The sequence below is a fragment of the Amphiura filiformis genome, chromosome 6, assembly GCF_039555335.1.
Source record: "Amphiura filiformis chromosome 6, Afil_fr2py, whole genome shotgun sequence".
Taxonomy (NCBI): domain Eukaryota; kingdom Metazoa; phylum Echinodermata; class Ophiuroidea; order Amphilepidida; family Amphiuridae; genus Amphiura; species Amphiura filiformis.
In genome coordinates, this window is record NC_092633.1 from 14,876,682 (window position 1) to 14,896,517 (window position 19,836).

A 19,836-nucleotide genomic window follows, 5' to 3' on the forward strand; every position below is an offset into this window, starting at 1 on the left:
CTATAAAACAGTTTTTAAAAGCGGTGTATTAAAAAGATGAGTAGAGTCCATTTGAGTTTCTCGTTTGCGATAGGATGTTTCTGTAGGTACCGTGCGTTTTAAATATGTCCACAGAAATTCCACAACACATTTAACATTATAAAAGAACAGCGCAATTGCCAGATGATATGCAAATCTTAATTGAGCTGCTACAGAGGGGAGAGAGAGTGTGTGAGTTTTACTTTTTATGCATAATACAATTTTTTTTGTTACAATATGACATAAATATTTTTGACTAAAAACATAAACAGGTTGGCCGAAAAGTGCCTATAGATTTGTTTTACTTACTTTACAAACCATCACGCTCTCTCAGCTCATCTGACAGTACCTCAAATAAACTTTTTACATATTTTCTGGTATTGAATGATTCTGTAGCCAATGTCTGACTCATTTGATTGATGATATGTTTAGCCTGTTCTTGGTTGGTATCCACAATCTTCAGCTTCATGTTTCTCTCTATTTCATCAAGGCGCTCGTTTGTGTTGTCTAGCGCTTCCACTAAAGCTTGGATTTTACTCTCCAGCGATTTGGCATTACTAACAGTGGTGGCCAATTTAATGCGTTTGGTGGGGGCTTCCGGGGACATAGGTTCACGGGTTGGGGAGGGGTAGCAGGGCCGTAGCAAGCGGGGCGGCCGGGGATGCCATGGCCGCCCCACTTTTTGAGAAATTTGTTATGTTTTTCTTTATATCTTTATTTCAATTTGGGCATATATTTGGAATTTGGCCGCCCCACATTTGTGATGGCCGCCCCACATTTGTCAACCTTGCTACGGCTCTGAGGGGTAGTGTCTCTTAGGATATGGGTTGGACGTTGACGACGTGGTACTGTAGGATGTGGCATCACAGGAATCAGCGTTGTCCAATGTTTCTTCATGATGATGGTTGTCAGAAAGAGTAGGTACGGGTACCGGTGAACAGGGTACATTGATACTGGTCGTCGTTTCTTCTGGCTTGTCCGGCTTGTTATCGTCTTCCACAGGTTTCTCATTTAAGATCTCATCGATAACCTTGTTTTGCTCTTGGGCAGACATAACTGTGGTCGATTGTTCGTTCACTCCTGGGTTCTCCGGATCATATGCTTGCACCATCAGGGTGTCGGCATTAATTTGAATTTTGTTTAGTTTAGTGTACTGTCTAGCATTAATTAATCCAGAGTTGTGACTACGGAGCAGCCAGTGTTCGCGGTCATCTTCGAATTCAGTGACGGCCTCTCCTTGTTGTACGTCCTGGTACCGTTTCAGGTGTTTGTCTGTTTTCACATGTCTTTCAAACGCTGCATACATTTGGAATCCTCGTTACAATACCTGCAAACGAATGGATTTACATACCATGGCCAGTGCACTTGGTTGCAATGCCTGTCCATGTACCAAGCGTCTTTAAAGCTTTGTGTGCAATTTGGCTGGTTGCACGCCAGCTTCTTGCTGCTGCTTGCACTTCCTGTAGACATGGCGTGATACAATGTATATCTATACAGTCAAAGTCGAATCTTGTGAAGATGAATGGTCTGTTGAAAATTTTGCTCCTAAAAATATGGTGGTGTAAGCTGAACGCTGTCTGGATAAGTTGTGAGCATTTCCCACTTGTACAGCTATTTATATCACCTTGTCCCCACTTGGCCCCTTGATGTGGGCATTTGTATGGGTTTCTCCTTCATCCCTCAGCCAAATCCACCTGTTACATCTATCCTCTGCTAGACTGAGCTATGTCTCACTCCTTAAGGTCATCACGTACACCATGAGCATACTATTTGTGTCTCAGCACATGAACTTCAGAAACAGTGCTCCCCAGGTACTGCCCTGGATATCTAGTAGTCCAGCCTGTAGTCATGGTAGTCGGGTCATGTCCCCATGAGGACATGAATGCTTGACCAAAACAAATTTGTCCTTGGCTGTTTACTATGCTGGATCATTAATGTCTTTCAGTCCATTTCAGTTTAGATGAGGTAAACTTTCTGGTGTACTTTCCATAATAGAGTTTATTTATCAGTTTATTTCCCTTCTGTTGTACCATCCTCTTTTTCTCCTTTCTTTTTGGGTACGGGCATGCGTTGCAGTGTACACACAGGGTCTATTTGTCACTCCTAGAGCTGCTCAAAACGTTTATACACGTGTCGTATTTTGTTGACTGCTCTTGGAATTATGTCGATTTCACCCTACATCAGTGTTCACATCTGCAACAATGTCTTTCGTTGTTGGTTTGACTTAGCAGTTTGTAGCTTGTGTAGGCTCTATTATAGGCCTTACTTTCAACTCTCATCATCACTGTCTTCCATTTCTTTCGGCAAATTCATTAGCAGTAATTTGCTTCACTATGTAACCACCATGTCCATTCTCGATCTCATCAACGGTCCTCGCGTAAGTATTCCTTCATTATCATAACTTACTTGACCGAACTCATTAGTACATCTCGTGGTCTTTCTTCTTGTCAGACAGCTACTTCTTACATTCTGCTTCATTTCTTTTCTCAACCTCTACCCCGCCGTCCTATCTCATACTGCTACAACTGCTAAAGTCACTTCTATTCAATTCTTTCTTATTATTAGAACTTCAACCAATCTGGTTGGTGAGTGATCCGTCTACTTCTTCTCTCTTGTCTATGGTCCTTCTTATTTTTGTCCATTTTGCTTCTATTATGAAAGCCATTTCCTCCATGATGATCACGATCATCATCACTCTTATTTCTTGGTTTTTCCATACTGCTGCTCTCGTCACTTGCTGAGTCTTCATCGTCACCATCACAATTATCATCATTTTCACTTTGGTTCAACTTGTTGTCATCATTCGACTCCCACTCATCCGAGTTGCATTCGGTATCATGCAGCAATATGAAATCTTTGTACCGTTTTGGACATATTGGCTTTCTATTGCTCCTTCTGGGTATATTACTTGCATTCTGTTTGTTTGGACCTTCTCTATATGCTTCTGCTTTCTTTTGATTTGCTGTGCTTGATTCTTCTTCATGATTTACACTCATTTCTGTCATTTCATTCACCTCATTTCTTGAAGTATTATCGTCAAACTCCATTTGAAATCCACCAATCTCGCTTTCATCCATCATGTCCATATGCACTTCATTATCATTGATATTTTCGTTCACGATTGGTTCAGGTACTTCTTCATGTGTATCGTTATACATGAATTGTTCCTCTATATTTTCACTGGCATCCGTCTGCGCAGTTGCATCTTGAAAAGTTTGACTACCTTGATTTGTACTTGAACTTGTTGTGAGCTTAAACCAGCTGGGTGGGTCTCTTCCTTCATAAGGTTTCAAACGGTTGCTATGGATTACTTTTGGTGCTGATCGTGCTGATTTCTGGATTCGATAAGTAACATCACTGAGTTTGTTTATGATTGTAAATGGACCTTCCCATGGTCTACTCAGTTTGGGTGAAATTCCTTTTTTTCTTGCAGGATTGTGTAACCACACTGCATCTCCAGCCTTGTATGATGATTTGGTGACTCTGTGATCATAGCTCTTCTTTTGTGTATCAGTAGCAATCACTGATGATTTTCGGATGAAATCATGGGTGTACTCTAGTTTATCTTTCAAAGTTTGTACATATTCTGGTAGGTCTATTTTATCGTCGTTTTCTGGTGGGGCACCCACTATTAGATCAATAGGTAATTCTGTTTGGCGACCCAGCATAGCCTCTGTTGGTGCTACTTTTGTACTATCATGCTCCGCTGTTCGGTATGCCATCATTAGAAATGGTAAATGTAGATCCCAGTCTTTTTGGTTTACTGCCACAAATTTACTCAACATTGCTTCTACAGTTTGGTTGAATCTCTCAATCATGCCATCAGATATTGGATGAAAGGGTGTGGTCCTAGTCTGGTCGCAATCTAGTAAATGGCACATTTCTCGAAACACTGCTGATTGAAAATTTCTTCCTTGATCAGAGTGTAGCTGACGAGGGACTCCAAATCGGCATACAAACTCTTCAACTACTACTCTTGCTACAGTTATTGCCTCTTGATTTGGGATTGCATATGCTTCAGTCCATTTAGTGAAATAGTCGCCAATGACCAAGATATATTTGTTGCCATTTTCTGTTTCTGGTAGCGGGCCCATTATATCAATGGCTATTCGTTCCAATGGCGCACCCACCGTATAAGTTTGCATAGGTGCTCTTGGTGTTTTATGGGGACGTTTTCTTGATGCACATATGTCACAGCTACGACACCAGCGTTCAATTTCACTCAGACTACCATGCCAATAGAATCGCTTTGCTACTCGGCTTTGTGTCTTCTTAGATCCTAGATGTCCAGCTGTTCTGGTGTCATGGAGTTGCTGTAATATTTCTTGTTTTAGTTGCCGTGGTACAACTAATTGCCAATACATTTCGTCACCGATACCTGACTCCCATCTTCGATAGAGTACACCATTTCTTAGAGTCATGCGATCCCATTGTGTCCAATATGATTTTGTTTTTCTGCTAGATGATGATACCTCTTTCCATGATGGTCGAACATTTGACTTTTGTTTCCAGCCTATCATTGGTTTTATGTCTGGGTCATCTTGTTGTGCTTTTCTTAAGTTCTCCATACTCCAATCGGGTATTTCGTTATCATCATCTGTCTCTTCTTCATCACGATCAATCGCATCACTTTCTTCTGGAATTGTCTGTAAAGCTGCAACAAAGTGCTTTTTACTGATCACACTAGAGTTTATTGCTGCTGCACCTTTTTCCTCACTTTGTGCATTTTGCTCTTGCTTAGGTGATGTTAATGTACTTGTACTTGTCACCATTCCAGGTTCATCTTCATGGTCATGGTCAAGACATTTATCTTTAGCTTCTTTTTCCACATCTTCTTTTCTGTCGCAATGTCGACATTCTCTACAGGGTCGGCGAGACATTCCATCTGCATTCTGGTGAAGTTTGCCTGCACGGTGGACAATTGTGCCATGGTAGGTTTCTAAGAACTGTATCCAACGTGCAAGTTGTCCTTCTGCGTGTTTAAACTGTCGTAACCATTGCAGGGCGTGGTGATCCGTTCTAATTAAGAACTCTCTCCCAACTAGATAATGTCGGAAGTGCTTAATTGACTCTACAATTGCCAGGAGTTCCTTCCGTGTTACGCAGTACCTTCTTTGCTCTTTGGTGAAGGATTTGCTGAAGTAGGCAATGACTTTTTCATCTTCTCCTTGAACTTGGGAAAGCACTGCACCACAGGCAAAATGACTCGCGTCTGTATCTAGTATGAAATCATCCGTAATGGTTGGGTATGCGAGCACAGGCGCACTGGTCAATTTCACCTTCAGTTTATGCAGTGCATCTTCACATTCTTCCGTCCATATAAAGGGTTTTTGCTTCTCAGCTAATTGATGCAGTGGTTTAGCTATCTCTGCAAAGCCTCTCACATACCGACGGTAGTACGATGCCATTCCAACAAAACTTTTCACTTCTGTTACTGAATTCGGTGTCGGCCAATCTATGACTGCACTGATCTTTTTCGGATCCGTTTTGACTCCTTCTTCTGAGATTTTGTGCCCCAAGTATTCTACCTCTTTTTGGAATAAATTGCATTTCTTGGGACTAAGTTTTAGACCTGTTTCTTGAAGTCGATCAAATACAGCTCTGATTCTGGTAATTGCTTCTGAGAAAGATGGCGCTGGTACTATGATATCATCTAAGTATACTAGACATGTATTCCAGTTCAATCCAGCCAGAGTCCTCTCCATGACTCTAGCAAATGTTGCTGCTGAGTTGCATAAGCCAAACGGCAGGACGTTGAACTGGTATAAGCCACCATTTCCAGCACTGAATGCAGTAATTTCTCTGTCTTTTTCTGCCATGCCAACTTGCCAAAATCCAGACGCTAAATCTAGCGTGCTGAACCATTTGGAGCCTCCAAGAGCATCTAAGTGATCTGCAATATTCGGCAACGGATAAGAGTCTTTTTTAGATACACCATTTACCAATCTATAATCGATGGCCAGGCGCCAATCACCAGACTTCTTCTTAACTAACACTGTCGCTGAACTCCAAGGGGATGAGCTAGGAGATATTATGCCTTTATCTAGCATCTCCTTCACCTGTCTCTCCTCCTCTACCCGAAGATGTAATGGTTTTCGGCGTGGTGGTTGACGGATGGGTCTTGCATTACCGACATCGATAGTGTGTTCCACAATGTTGGTTCTACCTAAGTCAAATGATGACTTGGCGAATAAGGTTGAATATTCTTTGAAGAGTTGGTAAACTTGATATTTTTGCTCTTCGGTCTCCAAGTTTTCACAGCTTCTGGAGACACATTCTTCTAGGAAATCAGGTATTTCTCTTTGTTCTTTGTCTTTTTCGTCTTGTTGGAAATCATTTGCATGTTTCTGGGATGTGATATGTGTAGCATTGCATGATGGAGTAGGTTTCTGCTCCATGACCTCACCAGCTTCACAGAATGCAGCTACAGTTCCTTTGTAAAGTTTAACTGGGTTAGGTGATGGATTGAGCAGTCGAAGAGGCACTGTGTCCTTCTCTGTATTAACCACAGCTGATGCTATCATCACTTCAAATTTGTCAACAAACTGTGGCTTTGGCTGGATTATACCACATGAGGTTTCTAGTGCTTCACTGAGTTGGGCTGGAATGATGGTTTCACTTGATGGAGGGAGAACCACTGTTTCTTTAACTCTTACTCTGCACACAGTTGGTTTCTTGGGCACATTTATTTTGGATTGGTTACTTATGGTTGACTTTGTTGGGTTTCCAATTATAAGTTGTCTATTTGCTGCATCAATCACACATCCATTGGCAGTAAGAAAATCCCAACCAAGTATTCCATCTTCTTCTATATCACCTATCCATGTATTCTGTTGAAGATCACGATCCAGTACACTTATGTTGAACATGCCTATACCAGATGTGGGTAATATACTCCCATTTGCCATCTCTACCTCATCTTGTACTGCATATATGGTTGGACGTTGATCTTCAGGGATAGAGTTGAAGATCCTCGGATGGATTACTGTGATATCCGAACCTGAGTCAACTAGATAGGTGACAGGTATCCCTAGAATCTTCCCTTCTATATATAATCTTGTGATCGTCCCATTAATCGTGCCCGTTCTAATTGCTAATTTTGGTCCTTTTTGTATTATTTGGTCAGCCTTGCTCCGGACCTCGAGTTTTGGCTTTAGTAGTTTCCCTGGTTGTTATTGGGGCCATTAGACGCTACATGTTGTTGGTTGCTTCTAGGGCAGTTTCGGCGGATGTGACCTTTTTCATGGCACCCATAACATTCCATGTTTGTTGGGTCTCTTGGTTGCCATGGCCTTTTAGCATAGGTTCTGTGGGCTTGGTGCGTGGTCTTGGAGCTAAATTGTGTTAGTTTCTTATCTATGACATCAGAAATGCCAGTGACCAATTGCTGCATCAAAGTCGTCATATTTGCATTGCTCACATCTGCTGATATAGCTGGTTTGGTGCCTGTTTCTGGGGTTGGCTTCAGTTCCATGGCTCTAACTTTCCTCTGTGGATCTGTTGGCGTGGTACGCCACGACTCCCAGTCTAGTGCAGCCGTGATTGCATCTTCGATGCTTCCGGGTTTTGACTGATGTACCCACCAAGCAATTTCAGTTCCTCTGCCCAAAGCACTTATGAACTGATCTGTGGCTATAGTGCTTTGAACTTCTGATGACGCTGCTGGATACGCTTTTCTGGTCTTTCGTTTAATATCATGAGCAAGTGTTGATATCGTCTCACCAGGCTTACGCTGCCTACCTCTCAATTCTGCTCGGCAGATATCTTCAGTTTTATCTGCCTCATAGAGGCTGACCAGCTCTGCCCGCACTGAAACATAGTCTTGCCGCAAGGATCGGCTAAGACTGCTCAGTACACTACTTGCTGGATAGGCAAGATGAGCGGCTAATTGGATACCTTTTTCTTCGTAGCCCCACCCATTTGCAGTTGCCACCATGTCAAAATGTATCATGTAGTCCTCACATGGTGTTTTGCCATCATATTTGGTTGGTTTTATTTCTTTTCTTAGTTGATTTGCTCGTCTTGGGGATGTCCTAGGGAGAGATGGGTGAGGACTTCGACTTGTTTCTTGATTTTCGTCTTCTACGTGCTTCAGTCGCTGTCTTAAAGCATCTAATTCTTGTGATATAGCTCTCTCGTATCTGGAAGGCTGTGCATCTAGGGGGCCATGTCTGTTGTTGAATTGTCTATTTTGGTTGATATCAGCCGCTGTTGCTGTAGCTTGAATTTCTTGTTCACGTTCCTGATTTTCTAGTTCTATGAATCGCCATCTTCGCCTCAGACTTTCTAATTCATGCAGTATGTCGCCCTCTTGTGGACTGTGTGGACTGTTGTGACCATGGTGACTGTCTGGGACACCTGTTTCTGTGGTATTAGGCCTAATCGGGCATCTCAGGTCAGGTTCATCTAGTGGAATGTAAAACGCCTCTGACTGTGCATGTGGCCTTGTCCTATCTCTCCATGGGGTAGCTTCACCTAATCCACTGTCCATGTGTCTGCCTGTATTTCTAGATGTGCCGTGGTGATATATAGATTTGTGATAGTTCTCTGGTTTATGCTGAAGTGAGTTTTCTGTATGAAGAAGGGTGTTTAATCCTAAGAAGCTTGAAGCTCTTGATGACGAACTGAGTGCATCGTATCTTGCCATTTCGACTATCTTGTTGGCTTTTAAATTTATTTTAATTCTTTTCTTTTCTTCTTCTTCCTTTATTTCTTTCCTCTTCTTCTTCTTATTGTTTTTTATATTTTATTTCTTATTTCTTCTTCTTCTTTTCTTTTCTTTGGTTTGGGTTCTTGATTTCCTTCTAATTTGTTTAGGAAAATTTTAAATTTTTATTAGAAGTCACCGCTGCCACCAATGTAAACTTTTATGTAGATAGACTTCTAAATAAAGGGGCTAGTTTTAACACAGATCATAATGTTGAATATCTTTTAATATCAGGTTCATGTATATTATTAGGCAGGCAAGAGGATTTGTGATCGGTGTGAGCCGCTGGGTAGCTATGCCAGCAACTGACTGTGACCCTGGCCGGCTGCTCCTTATATACTGTCCAGCCAGCTCCCACTTGAAGGGGATCTCCCACTTCAAGGGGAATTCCCACTCAAGGGGCGAAGTGGTCAAGCTCAAGTGGGATCTCCCACTTGAGGAGGTCACCAAGTGGGCCAAGTGGGCAGACATGCACGTGTCTAGCGACCTCTAAGGGGGTCTCAAAGGGGACCAAGTGGGCCACTCAGTCAGACTGACTAAGGTCACAATTCCTCATAACCTTGCATAATAAGCAAGTTCAGCAATATTACATATAATATCAATCATAACATATAACATAGATAAAACAAACAAATAATATTCTAATCTTCTTTACAATATGTTGAGAAAACTGATATTAGACCCTCCATAAAATCAGATCATAACGCAATCTCATTGAAATTGAAAATTAAAACAATAAAATCAGGTCCTGGTTACTGGAAATTCAATTCATCACTCACTGAAGACCAAAATTACAAACAAGATCTAAGACAGGTAATAAGTAAATGCCAGAAGGACGGTGAACGACAGCAATTGTCCAAACAACTAATATGGGAGTTGTGTAAAAGAAAAATAAGAGATTTCACTATTGATTATTGTAAGAAAAAGTCCAAATGTAAAAACAATCTTCTGGAAAACTTAGAAAAGATGTTCAACTATTCGAAAATAAAATGGACAAAGATGCTAATTTATACAAAAATGAATATATTGAAGCCAAAGCAAAACTAGAAAAAAGATACAAAGAAATTACCAAAGGGGCAATTATTAGAGCTAGAGTAAAATGGTATGAAGAGGGTGAAACCAATTCAAAATACTTTATGGGCCTTGAAAAACATAAAGTAGTCAAAAATTCAATTACGGAGCTTAAGTCGAAAAATGGTAAAAGTATTACGAATATAGATGATATACTCAATGAGACAGTAGAATATTACAGTAATTTGTATAAGTCAAAGGAAATTAAAGATGAAGATATTGACTCGTATGTCAATAATATTCGTGTAGAAACATTGACAAATGAAGAATCAGATATATGTGAAGGTATGATAACTGTAAATGAGTGTACAAAAGCTGTCCAACAGTTAAAAATAAACCGGTCTCCTGGAAGTGACGGTTTAACTTCAGAATTCTACAAATGTTTCTGGGAGGATATTAAAGTAATGGTAACTGATTCATTAAATGAAGGTTTTGAAAATGGTGAAATGTCTTTTCTCAAAGAAGAGGGATAATCAATTTACTTTACAAAAGGGTGAAAAAATAATTTAGATAATTTTCGTCCAATATCTCTGTTAAATTATGACTATAAGATATGTACTAAAGTATTGGCATCACGTGTTCAAAATGTCCTGAACAAAATAATTAGTGTTGATCAATGTGGTTATGTTAAGGGTAGATTTATTGGTCAAAACATAAGAATGATTTAAGATGTTATTGAATATTGTAATGAAATGGATAATGAATGTGCTGTTCTCTTTATTGATTTTCAAAAGCTTTCGATTCGTTAGAAATTAACTTCTTGTTAACGTGTCTTGAAAGGTTTGGTTTTGGGGTACAATTTTTAAATTGGGTTAAAACCATATATGCCAATATAAATAGTTGCATTTCTATGAATGGGTGGCTATCAAAGTCGTTTAAACTACACAGAGGTATTCGTCAAGGATGTCCTCTTTCAGCTTTGTTATTTATTATGGCTGCTGAATATATGTCAACATGCATTAGAAATAACGATAATATAAAAGGTGTCACATTTAATAATGATCTAGAATTGCAAATTAAAATTGTCCAATTAGCTGACGACACTACGGTTTTTGTTAATGACATGGTTTCTGCAAACAATGTCATGAAAGAAATAGAAAGATTTAGTTCTGTATCTGGTGTTATAATGAATAAGAAAAAAACAGAAGCTATATGGCTGGGCAAAAACAAACCACCTGGTTTAAATAAAGAGATCAAATGGACGGAAGATCCAGTAAAATGCCTTGGAATATATTTTGGTAAAAATAAAAAAAAAGTCGAGGAACTCAATTGGGAACCAAAATTGAAAAAATTAGAAAAATTACTGAATTGTTGGAAAGCCAGAAAGTTGACATATTACGGTAAAGTCAATATTATTAAATCAGTAGGTATTTCACAAATATTGTACAATGCTAGTTGTATACATGTCCCTGATTACGTTTTTAAAACTGTTAATAAACACATATTTACCTTCCTTTGGGGTTCAGGTACAGAAAAAGTAAAGAGAAAAACTATTACTGGTTGCATGGAGCAAGGTGGGATGAAAATGATCAATCTTGAACATCAAGTACAGGCACTTAAAATAAAATGGGTATCTAGAATGTTAGATGGAAATGACAATGCGATTTGGAAAAGAATATCAAAGTACTGGTTTGAACCACTTGGTGGGCTATCGTTAGTACTTGAATTTAATTGTAAGAGTGCTGATGTAAAAAACATGGTGTACAAGGATTTTCCACTTTTCTACAAAGATGTATTGGAAGCTTGGTATTATATGCAGGGAAACAAGATGAAAGATTCTAATGTTAATACAAACACAATTTTGTGGGGAAATAGCCATGTGAAATGTAAAGGTAAAATATTATTATTCAAAGAGTGGATCAATGCCGGTATTATTTATTTGAAAGATATTATAGTAGAAGACAGATTTCTAAATTTAAAAGAGTTATCACGAATGGTTGTAAGCCCTATGAATATATTTAACCTTCACAAAATAATTGAGGCAATCCCAAAACTTGGAAGTTACAAATTAAGGAAAAAAGGTTATATTCTTGTGAGAGAATTCCCAGTTCATTAGTTGAGTTAAAAAACAAGAAAGTTAAACACATTTCCTTACTAAAAACAAAAGAAATATATAATATTTTAAGTACATGTTTCGAGAAACCAGTTTGCATCCAATACTGGGATAAACAATTAAATGTTGTAGACAAGCCGTGGAATAAAATCTTTTATTTAAAATCCGAAATAGACTGATTAATAAATTAGGGCATTTTCAATTCAATGTTCTTTATAATCTCATTCCATGTAGAAGAAATCTCCACAAATGTAAACTTAGTGACATTGATATTTGTGACTTTTGTAATTGTACTGACAACTATGAACATTTCTTTATAACATGTTCAAAAAATAAATCGTTTTGGAAGCAATTTTCCGCCTTTATATGCCATATTCAAAATATTAGAGTGTTTAATATATGTTTAGAAAAAGTTATTTGTGGATGGCATATTGACAAATCTGAATACAATTTATCAAATATTTTGATTATTTTAGGCGCTTATTCAATTTATAAATCAAAAATCATATATAATGATAAAAAAAAATCATTCCAATTTCGAGTTTATTTATTCAAGAAATTAAAAACATTGACCAAATAATTTCAAACACGAAAAGAAAGTTAAGAATCGACATTGATTCAAATGGTTGGCAGTACGGTAAAGTGTACTGAAATGTTATGTAATCTTGTCTTAAACTATGAGGTTCTAATATGTATAGACCTGTAAAATGATAACATGGGTGTATTGAACATGTAATCCCAAAAAAAAATATTGTATGATAATAATACATGTAGGCCCATTATGAATAGGCCTGTAAGATGATAACATGAGGTATTAAACATGAAAAAAAAAAAAAAAAATATTGTATGATAATAATACATGTAGGCCCAATGTAGGCCTGTAAGATGATAACATGATGTATTGAACATGAAATCCCAATCAAAAATATTGTATGATAATAATATACATGTAGGCCCTATATGTATAGGCCTGTAAAATGATAACATAATGTATTGAACATGAAATCCCAATCAAAAAATATTGTATGATAATAATACATATAGGCCCAATATGTATAGGCCTGTAAAATGATAACATGATGTATTGAATATGAAATTCCAAATCAAAAATATTGTATGATAATAATATGAGTAATGTCAAGTGAAGCATGATATTATGTATTAATTATGATATAATAAGGATATATGGAAAAGAGATAATAACAAAGAAATAAAGGCAATTTGCCGCACCTCTTTGAGGTTAAAGATAAAAAAAAAAAAAAAAAATCTCTTCAGCAGCCTTTGTCACTATGCTGGATATAAGTGTAGACCTCGAGTCTATATCCATATCCTCCATATCCAGTGCTGTGAATCGATTTTGGAGTGTTTGTGCTTTATTTCAGCCGCATTAAATTAGGTTTGCTCTTTTTTGAATTCTTGATGAATTTGAGTCTTGCCAGTTTCTTGTTCAGTATTATCTTGGCTCTAATCATCCTGTAATCGCTGCCAATGTCTACATTAGTGATCACTTCACAATTCTGTAGTATGCCTCTCTGACTACTTCAATCAATCAATCTGATTCCTGATCTTTCCTCCTGGGCTTTCCTATTGTCCAGTATCTGTTTTCTTTCTTTTTGAAGAATGTGTTGGCAATAACCAGGTTTTGTTGTGTATCATATTTAAGTAGCATCTCTCCTCTTCTGTTTCTTTCGCCAACTCCAAACCTTCCCATGATTGATTCCTCTCCGGATTGACGTCTACCTATCTTGGCGTTGAAATCTCCCAATACTATGGTGTAGGACACTCTACTTCCATCGTCTTATTCACATTCCTCATACTTTTCTTTTACTGCTTCATCCTCATATTCGCTGATAGGTGCATGCACTTGCACTTCACATAGGTGAATGTTTGCTATTGGTCATTAAGTGAAACAACTCTATTTGAGTAGTATTTTATTTCTCTGATATAGTCTTTGAATTTTGGATGGACCATGAATCCAATTCCTTTCGCATTCCTGTTGTCCTCGGTTTTTCCATGATTATAAAGCCACGCTTCTCCTTTCAGTTCTTCAATGCCCTCTCCTGCACACTTTGTCTCTGGCAGTCCTAAAAATGTCCTACTTGAGATTCCTCAGTTCATCTATAAGGGATTCCAGAGATTCTTCTGTCCTTAAAGTTCTGGTATTATATGTACATATACTGATGCTTCTTTGTCCACTCATGGCTCTCTCATCAATCTTGCAGCGTCCTTTCGGCTTTGGCTGCAAAACGTCATACAAATTGTTGGCTTCCGAGTCATGACTGGGCAATCTGCAACCATCCTTTCTCTGATGGTTGTGCCCGTATTGGCCTCGGGCATTACGGCCTCTTTTTACTTTCACTTCCATCTTATTAGGTTTTTAGCCATGATGACGCGCTGGCTGGGCGAGTTGTCAGTAGAGATTGCAATTCGAATTACCCTTAGTCTCACGATGGATGCAGACAAAGCTAGACTCAACCAATGTACGGAGCCATCACATTGCTCTCCATCTCAGGCAGGCAAGAGTTCTGCTGGACGATCTTTAAAGGGAATACAAGACACTATATAAGACCCCGTTTAGACTAGGGAAAAGTCGTACTTCAACAACGACTTTTTGAAGTCGAGTTCAGTCGAATTCAGGTCTAAACAGGTACAGTCGTTGTTCAAGTACGACCGAAGTCGAGTTCAAAAGTCGTTGTTCAACAATGCTCCCGAGGTTCATTAAGTCGAATTCAATTCGACTTTGTTGTGGTTTAAGTGCGACTTTTCCTGGTCTAAACAGTCAGTCGAATTTAATTCGACTGTTTCATGCGTATCGCTGACCTGACGAGGTGAATTTCCGGTCCGTCGATTTGTCGCAAAGCAACAGCACTGTGATATCGCTAAACAACAGCTGGTCTTGTGTATTTTCGTACATGTGCAGCATACTGTAGTGAGTGTACATCCAATTTTCACTCCGAACTCGAAGTAAATCCACAAAAATGGCCAATTTTATCGCGGTGTTAGTTCATTTGAAATAATCCTCAACTTTAATTTAGGGTAAATGGGTCAAAGTACATGAAATATCATCTCATAACTCGGATGCAAATGGGGCAAAGGGAGCAAATGGAGTTCATAAAGCAAGGTCATAAAAGTTTTTGCGGCCTGAATTCTGTGAGCCGCCCCGCGGATGAATTTTATATGAACTATGACGTCACAAGTTGAGCAGTGACGCTTCTGCACATGCCCAGAATGAGGAAAATACGTGTTAAAAATTCAATATGGCGACGTACTCAAAACGTTTCTACCGAAAGTTAACGCTGACTTTGATCTCAATTTTACTACTTTGCATGTAGTTTTTTTGTTTAAAAAGTATACAGGCATTTAATAGAATATAATGAATTATAATCTTTAATAGGTTTGATAAAAAAATACTGGATGGCAGAGGGCGTAAATAGTCGTAATCGAATTCAACAGAGTCGATCGGGCGCATAGTGTAAACACCCACTAAAAACCACAAACACGAATTAATTTATGCTAATCCTCTGTCTTAATCGAATTCGATGTCGAATTTGAATTCGACTTTTCTCTAGTATAAACGGGGTCTAAGATTATCTGTCTGAGACCTATTGTCTGTCCAAATAACTTAGACACCCGGTTTTTATGATTTATTTCGAAAAGTTTTCACTTTGGCAAAAAGTCATGAAAGAAAAGTTACTAAATACTGTCAGACCTAACAGAATGTTTTAGAAAAGCGATGAAAAATTATTTTTCCATGTCTACTTTTATTCAATTTTGACCGATTTACAGCAAGATATCTGGGTCCAGGCGAATATTCCTAATGACTTGAAACTTTTGATGGGATAATCTATTTAAAGTAAGGGGTGTTTGAACATTGTAATCATGCATATAGAGGTTGTGCATAAAATTATTGATTGGCTCCAAACAAAAGATTTGAACCGGTGTCCTTCACCGTAATCATGACGCAGTGTAGTCCATTCAATCAAATGTTGTTATCAACCTATTTGATCATAGTGCATTAAATTTGTTATAGGAACTGTCGCGATATATTGCAAATGCAATCATGCTTTTCTTGAATGCATTTTTTCTTGGTTCCTTATCATCGATGCAATATAATAATAGATGCTTTTATTAATTCACAATAACTCAAAAGATGTCACAGTTGGTGCATTATAACAAATAATAGGACAAGTTACTATGCGTCTGGAGTGTATTGTGGATTATACTCCTCACCAATAACATCAGAGCATTCATCTGTTCATAGGGCATACAATTTGTATTTATTATAGAATTGGGTCAAGCCACAAGCATGCACAGAAGAAGATTCAAATACCACGCCGAATTGTTGCAATTGGCTGAGGGACAGCTGGGATCACTGATTTAGTACACTAAGAATAAATATGCCAATAAGAAACGTCTGCAGTTTATGAGCTGAATTATATTGAACAAATATTTTTGGTGAGGAGTATAATTAATGTACTACTCATTCATTCATCCACTATATGCAAAATCACCATACCTACAAATCCGTATAATGAGACCTTCCAAAATAATGGTACCCAACTTCTACCGGATTATTTTTAAAGTGTTGAGAAAAACCTTCTAATTTCAATAGAATTTCAGGTAAACTCTCACTCAATGCTTTGGAAACAAAAAAATCCCGTTAGGTCTCAGCAAATGTTAACACTTTTCTTTCATGACTTTCTTTGAAAGTGGATATTTTTTCCAATACGTAATAAAAACTGGGTGTCTAAGTTAATTGGACAGACAAATAGTGCTGATTCAGACGCAATGTTTATTGCTGGCATATACCACCTGGCTTGAGATTTTTTTTGTGTCATTGTTTGTTTCTTTGTTGGTTTGGTTTTAAATGTCTGAGACCAAACTCTGTCTGAGAGTTAATGTCTAAGGGCTTTTGTCCCACCCCCACAAACCACCCATCCCACAAGTGTGTTATTCACAAATCTAACCAGGCATAAACTGTATGTTACCCTGGGTGGAATTTGCTTGCATACATTACAACACAATTGAATAAGTGGCCTGTGACAACATTTTCTTCGAATTAAGGGCTGGGGTATGAACGTTTGGACAGTATTTATTGTGGGACATTAGAGCACATCAGACATATCAATTGCATTCTGAATACGAAGAATGTCATTCTGATATCAAATAATTTTGATTTTTGAAATTCGCAATTTAATACACATTTTATGGCAAATCATTAAAATTGATATTTTTGATATTTAACAGTACTTGAAGTAAACTTTATAAATCTGATGATTTATACTTAAAGTATATATGTAGGTGGGATGAAAAGCCGACGATCAATTTAAAATTTTGACCTTTCGTATTGAAGATATGGATTTTTTCCCAAAACACCAAAAAATTAGGTCTTTTGGGAAAAAATCCATATCTTCAATATGAAAGGTCAAAATTTTCAATTGACCGTCGGCTTTTCCTCCCTGCTACATACACTTTAAGAATATGTCATTAGATTTATATAATTTACTTCGAGTACTGTTATATATCAAAAATTTGAAAAATATCAAGTTTTTATAATTTGTCATAAAATTTGTATTATATTGTGATTTTCAAAAATGAAAATTATTTGATATCAGAAAGACATGCTTCGTATTCAGAATGCAATTCGATAGGTCTGAGGTGCTCTCATGTCCCACAAAAATATTGTCGAAACGCAATAAACGCTCATTTTAGATCCCTTAAGTACAAGAGACAATCGTATGACCCGACTAAAGGTTTAGTTATCTAACTTGTACATGCGATAGTACATGTAAATTATACATGTACGACACGACGCAAAGGTGTTCGGCTCGGAACTAATTTTGTTCATAAGTGGCACGAAACAGAATCAAAATGGGGGATTCTGGGTCTTACAATAATCTACCTACCATTTTAAGCGTCTTGGCGTTAGTGATTGGGATAGTTGCCGTTATTATGGCCGCAGTTAGCGTGTCACAGAAGGAAACCAACAACTTTATTATTGGAGGCGGAGATAAAGGTAGGTTTTGGTGATTTTATCATGATACATACGGGTACACATAGTTGCTGATTCAAAGCAGGTATCACAAATGCGAAGAACACAATCCATCTATACAAATTTAATAGTTTTAGTACAGGAACAACCCAAAAGTTCGATGAAGTTCTATAAACGAAAGTCCTTCGTAAGGCTTCGTTAGAGAGGGAGGAGGTAAAAAAAGTCAGGTTACGTCCGTATAAAAGTAGTTAAAACATCGGTCGAAGTTGATGTTTTTTAAGGATTTGATATATCATTTTCAATTTTTAGTATTTTCCGAAGTACGATATTGACATTTTACAGCGGTTGCTTCGAAATGTTTTCAAATCAATATAGAGTGCAGTACTCGCAACCTGCAACTTGTAAGTTCATTTTAAAGTAGCTGTACCACACTTTGATTCTTTTTTTTTCATTTGATAATCCAACAAGTCCTAATTTTTTCGTGCCAAAAAGGTATCAAGAAAAATATTTCAAAATAAAATACAATATTTGTTTCTTCCATAAACGTGATCAATATATTCTAGCCTTGTCGCACCCCCTCCACAACCCTTAGCGAATGCCCCTGTATCCTATGAATACGGGTTGGAATTTTCGATATTCACTTTCGTTAGAGGGGAGGGGGTTAGCCTTCTAACGAAAGGACTTTCGTTTATAGGACTTTTTCGAACTTTGGGGTTGTTCCCTAAGTGTTGATTTATTCACAAATTGTCCCCTAAAGTACTATGAAACTTTGTGTCCACAGTTTATTAACATATTTTAAACTTGTTATCGTGTCTAGTAGCTCAGAAAAACAAGTTTACAAAGTATAAAGTGCCCCCAAACCGATTTGTTTTTAAGTTATGCAATTGTATGCTTCTTCGTGAAGAACATCCATTATAAATCTGTTCATGTTTACTGATTTTTGATAGCTATGGTAGCTCAAGCTGACTGGTTTTGGTTGTATACTTCTTAACGCTTACTCCTAGGAAACCAGGCGAGTAGGGTAATGTGCACAGAATGTAAAGATGCTTAGTTGTTTTGGGCTGTGCTTTGGTAGTGTCTTATACTTCTCTCTTGAATGCTTTGGTTTATTTTATTATGTCTATGATACTTTATGGAAACTGGTTCCAGGTTTTAGGAAATATGAGAATACCCAGCAGTCTTTCTTTCCTGCAGGTCTTTGGTAAGCTTTTGTTTGAAGGTTTATGGAGTGATGTCTGGCAGGCTGCAGAAACGTTTACTCCCGAATGGCTATCTGACCACTGGTGATTTTGTGCATGAGGGTGAGTCTGTCTTCTAAAGTGTCCCACTCAAGTTCGGCCATCATACTTGTTCGACTACTGGTTTTCCTGTAATCTCTCATAACAAACCTTGCAGCCCTTCTTTGAATGGATTCAAGCTGCTGTTTAAGTTCACCTGTATGCGGATCCCAAACTGATGACAAATACTCTATATAGCTGAAGTCTGACCAAGGCTGTATAAGCCTGAGCTTTTAACTCTTTGGGGCACGATAGGAGGTTTCTCCCGATGAAGCCCAACTGACGGTTTGCCTTTGCTGTTATGTTGTTTATGTGTGCATTCCACCTTCGGTCATTTGTTATTTCAACACCCAGGTAACTATGATTTTGGGTTTCTTGTTTTGGTTTTCTTGTGAGTGATGCATAGCAAAAAGCATTTGCTGGTGTTAAATGCCATTTGCCAAATGTTTTGCCACTTTTCAAGTGACTCCATATCTTGTTGTAAAATGTGTGTGTCCTTTTTGATAGTTATGGTTTTATAAACTGCACAATCGTCTTCAGGGTGGCTGGCAGGTCGTTCAAGTATAGTAAAAAATAACAAGGACCTACTGCCGTCCCCTGGGGACACCTGATTTTAGCTCCACCCAGTTTGAGTTCTCACCTGCAGTTACCACTCTCTGCTTCCTTGTAGTAAGGAATTTATTCAGCCAGTGATGAATGTTACCAGTAATCCCACATT

At 38.0% G+C, this 19,836-nt stretch overlaps 1 protein-coding gene and 1 long non-coding RNA gene across 3 annotated transcripts in view; one reads left to right on the forward strand and one right to left on the reverse strand.

Annotated features, from left to right (window-relative positions):
* The window catches only part of LOC140155024 (uncharacterized), a 95,796-nt gene that overhangs the window by 33,234 nt on the left and 42,726 nt on the right, over positions 1-19,836 (reverse strand). The window lies entirely within an intron of this gene.
* LOC140155022 (putative ABC transporter arginine-binding protein 2) overlaps positions 1-19,836 on the forward strand; it is a 58,948-nt gene that overhangs the window by 10,227 nt on the left and 28,885 nt on the right. Inside the window, exon 1 of one of the 2 annotated variants that reach the window (XM_072177699.1) lies at positions 17,632-17,865. The exons of the other annotated variant lie outside the window; for it this stretch is intronic. Coding sequence (XP_072033800.1) covers positions 17,721-17,865 — 145 coding nt within the window. The 5' untranslated portion in view covers positions 17,632-17,720. Of the gene's footprint in view, positions 1-17,631; positions 17,866-19,836 lie in introns of those variants that run through there. 2 annotated transcript variants of the gene reach the window in all.